Source organism: Xenopus laevis, chromosome 9_10L (assembly GCF_017654675.1).
Source record: "Xenopus laevis strain J_2021 chromosome 9_10L, Xenopus_laevis_v10.1, whole genome shotgun sequence".
In the NCBI taxonomy this organism is placed as follows: domain Eukaryota; kingdom Metazoa; phylum Chordata; class Amphibia; order Anura; family Pipidae; genus Xenopus; species Xenopus laevis.
This window is the reverse complement of record NC_054387.1, coordinates 77,397,150-77,409,036: the sequence shown is the minus strand read 5'-3', so window position 1 is coordinate 77,409,036 and position 11,887 is coordinate 77,397,150. Positions and strand designations below refer to the sequence as shown.

General features: G+C 37.4%; 1 protein-coding gene across 2 annotated transcripts; it reads left to right on the top strand.

Annotated features, from left to right (window-relative positions):
- Positions 1-1,607: 1,607 nt before the first annotated feature.
- On the top strand, positions 1,608-10,355 carry chrna1.L (cholinergic receptor, nicotinic alpha 1 L homeolog). 2 transcript variants are annotated; one of them, NM_001086132.1, is given in 9 exon segments: positions 1,696-1,760; positions 4,246-4,391; positions 4,478-4,522; positions 5,272-5,381; positions 7,046-7,241; positions 7,544-7,781; positions 7,923-8,146; positions 8,609-8,848; positions 9,830-10,355. In NM_001086132.1, coding segments are annotated over 9 exon segments (1,374 nt in total). In that variant the 5' UTR covers positions 1,696-1,717; the 3' UTR covers positions 9,962-10,355.
- Positions 10,356-11,887: the final 1,532 nt, after the last annotated feature.

Genomic DNA, 11,887 nt, shown 5'->3' with positions numbered 1-11,887 from the left:
ACAAGTATTAATGAGTCATGCGACAAAAATGACATCACTACTCACCGTTTATAACTGATAACATCACTAGTCACCGTTTATAAGGATATAATTTACAGGATATTCATGGCTTTTGTGTATTATATATTGAATATATATAGCCAAACTGTTCTGCAGAACTATATCCACCAGCTGGTTGCCCCGAATCACTCAATTTCCTCACTGTACCTCGCCTATCATAAGGGAGTAAAAAAATCACACACAAGTAGGCTGTGCTCAATTGGCAAAGCCACCATTACAGGCAAACAGCTGTCTAAATTACATTGTTACATTTCTTAATAGTAGTTTAACTACAGCTGACTATATTACTAAAGAGACTGTTTATAAGGCCTACACATTTTATTATACAGACTGTATGTGTGCATACAATCAGTTTCAAGTCTTGGGAGTGGCTGAATCACAACATGGCTACACCTATTATATAGTAGTTAAACTGTAGCCAAGCAAATAGGCTAAGTGGTGCAGTATTACAACTAGGAGGAAGCCAAACATTGGAGCCTAATAATCAAATACAAAGCTTATTAGGTTCTGTACTACAGAGGTGAAATTATAAAAGTTGTCAAACTTCATATTGCCGTGTAAAGATGTGACAGCCAGTATAGTTTGAGAGAGGAGCTTATGTTAGATGGCTACGTACTGTATTCACTTGTGTTTTTAAAAGTCTCTCACATTTACTGAGTTATTATTAATATATGTTTGGTATACTATACTATATGGAGGGCCACTCGCACATGAGAAGTTATATGTGTAATGCTTGGGTGATTTTATTATGATGCAATAAAGAGTGTTAGCTGTTAATAAGGGAATAGTAGGAGGCACTGACAGTAATTTGTCACCCCCTGGAGATCGCCTCTCATGCAGGCAACAAAGTGTCCAAAGATACCTTATAATTATTGGGCCTTCACATTTTTCTGTGATTACACTGGCTCATTCTCCTGATTTAAATTGTATTTTTGGGACATTTTGTCGAAGGTGGGAAAGCTGATATATCTGTTATTACCCTAAAAGATAATTCTAATTATATTTATCATCCTTTTGTAAGACCTTCCAGTTAAACAGTGGGAATAAAGACCAATAAAGGGACTCAAATTAAAGGAGAACTAGTTAAAATTACTAGGGATGCCAAATGTTAGGCACTCCTAGTCATTATAATTGCTTACATGATACATTGAGACAGTGCTCCTGTCCACTCTAGGTTATTTTTTATAGAAGCTTCTGTAGCCATTTTATTTGACTTCTTCCATCTTCTCTACATTCCATTCAGACACATGCTCAGTAAAGTGAAAAGGCTGGCTTTTATAAAATTCTGTCTAATGGGAACAGTGCTTCATTTAAATAACATTAAATAAATACAATATCATAAATTAAATAAATGTATACTATACAAATAAAGAAGCTCTATTTATATACATATAAATAGTGCTTATTTTCCCTTTAGTTAACCCAGATCAAACAAAAAGCTGTCTGAGAAATCCTAATCATGTGTATTCCTGTATTTGCTAAGGACTCAGCTGTCGATCTGAACAGGTGGAAAGCCCCATCACCCCCACCCCTGGCACATTCCTGTCCATGGAACCGGAAGCCGAAGCCTGACCCACTTGTGGAGATTCAACAGGCTGAAATGTCATCATTCCAAATGTGAAACCCAGTAGGCAAGATCTTTGAGGAGAGGAAGCAAATGGATTTTGTCCTCACGCGTCTTATTTTGCTCTTTCTTGCAGGTATTTTTATATTTCTTTTATATCTATTTTATATAACCTTAGTATTTCAGAGCCTGCTATATTAATTTTCTTATTATGTACATAAGCCCATTACATTTTGAGGCCATTCGTATGCTTTATAAGACAATAGTGCCATCATGAAAATGTATATATGTTCCATTGTGGCTGGAATAAAAAGCTCTGACCAATGTTCAGTTTCAGTATATGTTTGTGAAATGTGACGCAGACTCAGAATTTAGTAGACTACGAGTTACTCTAAGCGAGCAGTTGTATCCTAGTGGTGGTGTCTATTTTAGTGTGTATAATGCAGGCATGTTTTGACTACTTGTGGCAGATAAAACAATGGATTTGGACAATACAATTGCAGATGTTTATTGCAATTATATTGTCTAAATCCAATTAGTTATCATTAATAGGTCCTTGTCTCTTCTTAGTTCGTCTGTGTTTGACATTAACTCTCAGGCAGTGCTCAGTGGTTTGGTAGTATGGGATCCGTTATCCGGAAAAGCTCAGCATTACGGAAAGGTCATCTCCTATAGATTCCATTTTATCAAAATTTTTTAACAATTATTTCCTTTTTCTCTGTAATAATAAAACTGTACTTTGTACTTGATCCCAACTACAATGTAATTAATTTTTATTGGAAACAAAACCAGCTTGTTGGGTTTATTTAATTAATGTACAAAAATTTCTATTAGACCTAAGGTATGAAGATCCAAATTATGGAAAGATCCATTATCCACAAAACCCCTGGTCCAGAACATTCTGGATAACAGGTCCCATACTCAAAACTAAATGCAGAAGCTTAGCTGCACAAATAGATCATAAGAATATAAGGAAATAATAACCTAAATAATACTAAATACAAGTTTGTGTAATAAAGCCTATTTCTAGTAAATGTACTGTTACTACAGGGCTAGAGTGCGTTCTCATATTATACTAAAAATAATATAAATACAAATATGTAACACCTGCAACTGTCAATCAGTTGTGTCACTCTAATGTCTTCTTTGTTTTTAACATGTGTGTTCAAAAATATAAATTAAATGAGTATTGCATAAACACAGGCAACTTTAGCCAAGGTGTTTTGGGGTTTTTTTTGTTCAGGAAAGTTCATTTAAACAGACTGAACAGACATGCATGACAGGGGTATCATCATCACTGCATTCAATGGTTTACATCATACAGTGTAAAATAGTGTGAATAGTATTTTTTTTTTTTTACATATACAAAAATATTACCAGCTTAGGGATACATTTTAAGGCATTTTTACCTTGTAAAATAATCCACTTTTCCCAGATTTCAACAATTTCTGATATTTTCCATTTTTGGTAAACATAGCTTTTTCAATTTTACTCAAGTCACTCACTGATTTATACCATTGTTCATAGGTTGGAAGGTCAGGGCATTTACAGCAACCAAAGTGATGTTTATCATGATTATTCTAACTTGGTAAAAAAAAAAGTAACTTTTATTTAATTTACACGGCTGTCCATGAGATGTGTGTGTGCCTACTACAATCTTATTCTATGAAATGTATAGGGGCCACAGTGTACCATGAAATTTAAGGTGGTCAGAGATTTAAATGTGAATATAGGCAAGTTCAATAACAGAACATGATTTGATGTTGAAAAATTCTATATATACAGGACCCCAATCGGGATCTACCAGTAGACCATTAGCTGGTGATTGATAGATCTGAAGACACTGTCAACAAACAGCTTGGCTAATTCACCCTCCCGTTTCTTGCTTTTCATTCAGATATTTATTACTTTAAGGTTACATAACAAAAAGTTGCTTCTTAAATAAAATAAATCATTAAATTCTTAAATATAACTATAACTGTCCCATAAATCAATATAATATTTAAGTGATATTTTTCATGGAACAAAATGCTAAAAACAAAATGCTTTATGGAAGTAGATCACTAAAAGTAGACAGTGCATTAGTAAAGAATGGACACTCCTGTACTGGACAATGCTAAATAAAAAATGTTGTCCAAAATGGAATGAAGAGAATGTCCAAAATGGAATGAAGAGAATGCTAACCTCTACCATTACTTGCAGTCTTGCTCAGGGGCGTAACTATAGAGGAAGCAGACCCTGCGGCTGCAGGGGGGCCCAAGAGGTATAGGGGGTCCCACGAGTCCCTAATTAATGAGAAATTTCAATATATATTGGCAAAACAGGAGACGCTCTGGATATGTCGGGGGCCCTAAAATGAATTTGCTGTGGGGCCCAGGATAATCTAGTTACGCCACTGGTCTTGCTTTTGCAGTGGTGGTGCCATTAGAAGAGGTCTGTAACCAGCCAGTTATCTGGAATACTTACAGAATAAAGGTTAACAAGGGCAACTTCAAAATGCTAAAGAAACACACAAAAATATAAAAAAAAACACTGGTGTAGCAAAGAAAGGTGAAGCCTCCAATGTGTGTATGTGCAGGTGATATGAATTTGTAGACATTGATCTGTGTCTCTTGCCGCAGCTACCATTATCTATTCTTCTGAGGATGAATCCCGCCTTATAAATGACTTATTCAAGAGCTACAACAAAGTGGTTCGTCCAGTCAAGGCTTTTAAGGACAAAGTTGTGGTGACGGTGGGACTCCAGCTTATACAGCTTATTAATGTGGTAAGAGCATAACAGGAATACAGTTTAATAGCTGCACAGGAATTGCATTGCACTTTTTCTGTTATATATCTCCTTTGTGTTTTAAGAATGAAGTCAATCAAATTGTAACAACAAATGTCCGTCTGAAACAGGTATGTTCTGATTTCAAATAGGCCTGAGCCTATACTCACCATACTACATACACTCCTAACAGGCCTCAGCCTTTACTGACCGTATTCCATATACCCTTAAAAATCTGATACTATTGCTTACCAACTGAACAGGCCCAAAGCTATAGCTCCTATACTAAGGGGCACATTTACTAAAGGTTGAATATTGAGGGTTAATTAACCCTTGATATTAGACCCTCGAAGTAAAATCCTTCAACTTTGAATATTGAAGTCGAAGGATTTACCGCAAATACTTCGATTGATCGATCCAAGGAAAAACAATTAGAAGGATTTTAATCCATCAATCGAAGGATTTTCCTTCGATCAAAAAACCTTAGAAAAGTAATGGGGAAGGTCCCCATAGGCTAACATTATAGCTCGTTAGGTTTAAAGTGGCGAAGTATGTAGTCAAAGTTTTTTTTAAAGAGACAGTACTTCGACTATCGAATGGTCGAATAGTCGAACGATTTTTAGTTCGAATTGTTCGAGTCGAAGTCGTAGTCAAAGGTCGAAGTAGCCTATTCGATGGTCGAAGTACCCAAAAAAAAACTTCGAAATTCAACGTTTTTTTACTTCGAAACCTTCACTCGAGCTTAGTAAATGTGCCCCTAAGTATTCTCTATACAGACCCACACCTTACTCAGCATATTGCAAACACTTCATACATGCCCAAGTCTCAAGATCTAATAGTTTTCATTATTTTGGACTTATTTGTTTTCCTTTCACAACAGCAATGGGAGGATGTTCACCTAAAGTGGGATCCAGAAGATTATGGAGGCATAAAGAAAGTTCGAATCCCTTCTAGTGATATTTGGCGCCCTGATATTGTGCTGTACAACAAGTAAGACTTAACTTACTGTAACTTACATCATAATAACTAGCTAAATGTGATTGTCTTTATGCTTTATATCAAATGGCACTAACTTAAAATTTAAAAATGAATCAGTGTTATGTAGAGACTGCTACTCCAGCTGCCCAGAAGTCCTTATAAATGCAAGTTACATATGAGGGCTCATTTACAAGCAAAAAAAAGTGCAAGTGCAGAGTGCAAGTTGTCATATTTTTTGCCCACAATGCAATGTTTTCCCATAATTACAATGACATTGTGGTCACGAAGGGGAGACGTGCCTGATGATATTGAATGGAAACTATTACTATATAGTAGAAGTGGGGATAATAGCCTTATACTGAATATATATAAAATATTTATACCAATACCTATACTAACTAGAGATCTTAAGATCACAATAGCCTTTGATATTATATCCAATCCACTCTTAAAGGGGTTGTTCACCTTTAAGTTAAATTTTAGTATGATGTAGAGAGTGATATTCTGAAACAGTTTGCAATTGCTTTTCATTTTTTATCATTTTTCTTAGTTATTTAGCTTTTTATGCAGCAGTTCTCCAGTTTGCAATTTCAGCAATCTGGCTGCTAAGGTCCAAATTACCCTAGCAACCATGCGTCGATTTGAATAAGAGACTGGAATATGAATAGGAGAGGGCCTGAATCGAAAGATGAGTAATAAAAATTAGCAATAACAATACATTTGCAGCCTTAGAGAGCATTTGATTTTTAGATGGGGTCAGTGACCAAGCTGGAAAGAGTCAGAAGAAGAAGGTAAATAATAAGAAAATGTATAAAAAAGAAAAAATGAGAGCAAATTGAAATGTTGCTTAGAATTAGCAATTCGAAAACATTCAAAGTCCTCTTAAATAGGGGCACTGAAGCAAGTTGAGAAACTTGCCTCAGGCAGCAGCATTCCACTAAGCCTAATTTCTGGTATTTAAATGGAAATTCAGCAAAGAGAGCATAATTGCTCTGTGCACTAGCCTCCTGGACTCCCTCTGGCTGCATCGTGGACCCCCCAGACCTCTCTGGGTACCATTAAGGTGAGCGCGGGGGGAGTAGGGCCACAGCAGCAAACCGCCAAAGGCGGCAGAGGGGCCAGGATTGCCCCTGATATTAAAAGTGAACCACCCCATTAAGGACATTACTAGAATCTGCCATTACATAACTCGGCAGGGCATTCCACAAGCTCACCATGAAGAACCATCTATGCTGAAAGTTGTGTTCCTCTGGTCTAAAGGGTTGTAAAAAGATGGGTAAAAAGATGGGAAAGGACTGTGGCTGTGAGATAGTAGAAATAGTAGGGAGAGATGGTGCCTATAGTAGCAGTGGGATAATAGTCTCCGGGAAGGGACAGTGACTGTGGGATAGCAGGTATAGTAGGGAGATGGTGCCTATAGTAGCAGTGGGGATAATAGTCTCCGGGAAGGGACAGTGACTGTGGGATAGCAGGTATAGTAGGGAGAGATGGTGCCTATAGTAGCAGTGGGATAATAGTCCCTGGGAAGGGACTGTGGCTATGGGATAGCAGTTAGTAGAGATAATGGCTGAGTAAGTGTCTATAAAATAAGTGGGGTATATTAGCTTTGGGAAGGTACAGTAACTTTCTCTGTTCTTCTGTCTCTACTTGTAACTGTTATCATTTTTTTATTACAGTGCAGATGGAGACTTTGCTATTGTCCAGGAAACAAAGGTCCTTCTGGATTACACTGGGAAAATAATATGGTTGCCCCCTGCCATTTTTAAAAGTTACTGTGAAATGATTGTCACATACTTTCCATTTGACCTACAGAACTGCAGCATGAAGCTTGGTACCTGGACTTACGATGGCACATTAGTTGTTATAAATCCAGTAAGATAAATTTTTCAATGTGTTATGCCTAAAACATTATTTACTTTTCCATGAGAATTCCTAGCCTGTGGGCAAATCGATGGGTTCCATCACCCGAATGGCCTAGTGTTTGCACTTTTACAACATGACGAGAAATACTGTATATTTTGATTTCATTTTCAAATATGCATTTATAACAACCTGATTCATTTGGCTTTTGATTTTGTTTTACAGCACAAAAATATAATTTTTCACTTTTTTACTTAGTACAATGCCTGTGTCTGCTGCCTGTGTATTTGTAACTGAACATTATCTCTTTGCAGGAAAATGATCGTCCAGATCTGAGTAACTTTATGGAAAGTGGAGAATGGTACATGAAGGATTATCGCTGCTGGAAGCACTGGGTTTATTATGACTGCTGCCCAGAAACACCATACTTGGATATCACATACCATTTTCTCCTGCAGAGGCTTCCCCTTTACTTTATTGTCAATGTTGTGATCCCTTGTTTGCTATTCTCCTTTCTGACTGGCCTGGTGTTTTATCTGCCTACTGATTCAGGTAACTATTAAGAGAAGAGTAAGAGAAGATAACACCCTGTCAGACCATCCAAATGTAACAAGCCTAGCGATGAGACAGCCAAACCAGCATTTCATAGTCTATACAATGAATATAAAGTAAAATTCACTTCCATGTCTGCAGGAGAGAAAATCACTCTGAGCGTTTCTGTACTGCTGTCCCTGGTTGTGTTTCTTCTGGTCATCGTTGAACTGATTCCTTCGACATCAAGCGCTGTCCCTTTAATTGGGAAGTACATGTTATTCACCATGGTGTTTGTTATCGCGTCCATTGTCATCACAGTCATTGTCATCAACACCCATCACCGTTCCCCAAGTACTCACATTATGCCCCAGTGGCTGAAAAAGGTGGGTTCCACAGTGAGAATTTGGGATTTGTATAACTGCTTCATATTATTTTCCACATCAATGGGAAACTAAATGTTAATGTTTTCAGATCAAGCCCTCTTTGGAGGTCCAACCTTTGGTCAGTGCCCCTCTTACCTCATAACTAGGTTACTGCTAAAGGAAAATATTAGTACAGGTATGGGACCTGTTATCCAGAATGCTCGGGACCTGGGGTTTTCCGGATAACCGATCTTTTCATGCCTTAAGTCTACTAGAAATTCATTTAAACATTAAATAAACCCAATATACATTTTGTTTCCATTCATAATCAGCATTCTCAGATGGCATGGAGCAAGGAAAATACTCAATCAGGGGTCTTTTATAATTTGCCCCCAAGGATCAGCGAGAATAGACTGGCTAATATTTCCAACTGACACTGTTAACTTTTATATAAACCTTTATATAAATATTTGTTTTCTTTAGATTTTTATTGAAACCATCCCGAGGGTTATGTTTTTTTCTACCATGAAACGCCCAGCACAAGATCAACATAAGAAAAAGATATTTACAGAAGATATTGATATATCAGATATTTCGGGAAAGTTAGGCCCTACTGCAGAGAAATATCAATCTCCAATCCTTAAGAATCCTGATGTTAAAAGTGCTATAGAAGGAGCCAAATATGTAGCAGAGACCATGAAGTCTGACCAGGAATCAACTAAGGTAATAATTGCTATGTACTCCACTATTCTATAGTGTATGATTTGCCTTATGCCCTCCACTCCTATTGATGAACTGCTGCTACCCCTACCATAAATCCATTCAGCTCAACAGACCAATCATCCTACCTATACCCTAAAGCCGAAGTGAAAATTCAAATTAAAAAATTAAAAAATGGCAATTTTGAGCTCGTTTTTGTGTACTTCGACTTAGGAATAGTCCAAATTTGATTTGAATTTGAAAAAAGTTTGAGAATTCGAATATCGAAATTTATCATGTACTGTCTCTTTAAAAATTCTACTTTGACTATTCGCCATCTAAAGCCTGCTGAATTGCTGTTTTAGCCTATGGGGGACCTCCTAGAACCTATTTGGAATCATTTGGTGGACTGAAGGTTTTTTTTGGAAAAACTTTGATTCGATTCGATCGATTGAGCTGTTACTTCGATTCGTATGATTCTAATTCGAACGAAAACGGGCTATTCACCCGGAAAAAAAAAGTTGATTTTTTTTTTAATAAACTTCGGTTGGTCTTTCTTATTTCGAATTTCGATGTTTTTTTAATTCGAATTTCGACCCTTGATAAATCTGCCCCCTGCTGTTGGATATTGTCTAGTCTGGCAATATGGATAACTAAGGAGCACTGACCACTTGCTAAACTCATGTTCCAATTAAGCAAATCTGAACAGACAGAAATGGGGTCTGTAGCCCATCGTACTTGTAGATATTCCACGATATCCTGCAGGAAAGGCATTGGCAGATCAGATTAACTGTGCAGAGAGACTGACTGGGTCCCTGCACTGTCGCCACTGAACCTCCATTGTAGCAAATAAGCCCCTTTATAAGCATCTTCCATACATAAAGGTACTACATAACCACACTATATAGGCATTTACATAGAGTTTGCTTGTTTTGGCATATTGTGCATATTTGCTCTCTGTACATCACATTGTGGCCCTGCAGTAAATTTTATTTGTTTTCACAGGCCTCAGAAGAATGGAAGTTTGTTGCTATGGTTTTAGATCACCTGTTGCTAGCTGTCTTCATGATAGTGTGTATCATTGGAACGCTGGCTATATTTGCTGGCCGGCTCATTGAGTTACACATGCAAGGTTAAATGTTACAGGAAACCATGGAAATTGGAACCGTGTTCATTCAAAGGCAGCAAGTGATTCCTTTGCCTTGCTGTGAAGACTCTACATTAGACATGCTGAGCTGCAAGCCTTGACATACTATTACAAGGCTAGCAGTAGGAAAACATCATTTAAAAGTTCATTAAAGTTTGGGGGGTTGTAGTAGAAAACACAAGTTTTTTATGTCTGTAACATTGTTTGTAAAGCGTGGCAATTAAACTACACACTGTTTTTACAGCTATCTGCCATACTAAGACTTACACTGTATATTTTGTATTGAGACTTAACACTGAGCTATCTGCAAACCAGATTTGCGTTATTACTATTCCTATCCATAAACTGATTGTGTGTAATAAAGTAATTAAATACAAAATCAAATTGTCCCAAGATGGTTTCACACTCTTTTTATTTGTAATTATGTTCCCAACCACAAGAACCAAATACATCCTCCTCAAAGTGTCCAAGTAAAGATGTCCATCCATGGGCTGATATAAGTTTGACAACTTAACCCTTTCAGACTAGGTTGGTCACTTTTTGGCCTTTGTATGGGGCCTCCTGATATCTGTCTAGATTGCAATTGGACAGGTTAAAAAATATCATCCTCCTATTGGCATTATCCTTTCCCAACATTTGTTAATTCAGTTGTTTGTTAATTGATCAGATCATCAAGTTTGGTCTGCCATATAGGGGAAAGATCCACTCGTTAGTCAACCTTGTCAAATATATATATGTATTCCCAGCTTAAAATATTCTCAGTGCTGCCTTGTACTGCTGAGGATTTTATTTGGGGTTTCATTCCAGCCAGGACACTATCTTAAATGAGCCTGTGTGCACAAAGTGCAAAACACAAGCCAGCACTTTGCACCCTGCACCACTTTCTGTAAATGAGAACTAGCATGTTCTCCATTTTGGCTTTGCAATAGTACAGTATAATATGAAGCCACAATACACATTAATCTCCACATGTAAGAGAACAGCGAGCTTTCTGACATTGCTTGTGAGTAACATTCTCATTGGTGAATCCTCTTGCATGCGTAAATATATTTTGATCAACTGCTTTAGAAAACTAGTTGGACAGTTTTATGGAGAGTTTGTAACAATAAACATGGATCCTGATCAGATGGAATTCCCAAAGGGGGCTTTTTCTGCATTTTAATGGGGTCACTGACCCTGGATAGTTAGGGAAATTTTGGTGAATATATTTTGAGGTCCAGCAAAAACAGAGTGGTGTGATTGAGCAAGATCTGACTTTAAAGCGACATTGCATAATAAAACTGTTTCAAGTCCTCCTAGGCCAGCAATCCAACTGATGTAAGAGGATCCCCAGCAACAACTGAGTAAAGGACAGTTAAGCAACAATGTTTAGGTCTCCTTTAAAATGCATCTCTATGCTCTACGTTTGTTCCATCACGCTTCTTGAAACCTTGATTCTATCAATGTTTTAAAGTGAACATATATCTTCCCCAAAACTGACTTAAGAGAGTCAAATGTAAAGCAGGCAGCACTTGATTGCAGGATACTCCTGCATGAATTAGTTCTTTAGCCCGGGAGGAATCATTTGTGCTTGTAAATGTTCAGTACAGAAATCAGCAAATAATTTCTGTACCGAACATTTGCTTGCACAGGGTGGCCCACAAAATGCTAGGACATTAAAGGAGTATGACAGCATAAGTGTTGGGGGAAAAACTCCTCATTTTTATTTACATTTGAGCTAAGAAAAAAATGTGATCTATGATGCCACTAAATAAAACAAAAAGCTGTCTGAGAAATCCTAATCATGTGTATTCCTGGATTTGCTAAGGACTCAGCTGTCCATCTGAACAGGTGGAGAGCCCCATCACCCCCCACCCCTGTCACATTCCTGTTCATGGAACCGGAAGCCGAAGCCTTGCCCACTTGTGGAGATCCAA

Excerpts from the sequence above, each read along its gene's own strand:
- chrna1.L (XM_018234017.2), top strand. The coding sequence starts at position 1,718 with ATGGATTTTGTCCTCACGCGTCTTATTTTGCTCTTTCTTGCAG. Across the intron at positions 4,392-5,271 it reads TTATACAGCTTATTAATGTG|CAATGGGAGGATGTTCACCT; the intron begins GTAAGAGCATAA and ends CTTTCACAACAG. Across the intron at positions 7,782-7,922 it reads TTATCTGCCTACTGATTCAG|GAGAGAAAATCACTCTGAGC; the intron begins GTAACTATTAAG and ends CCATGTCTGCAG.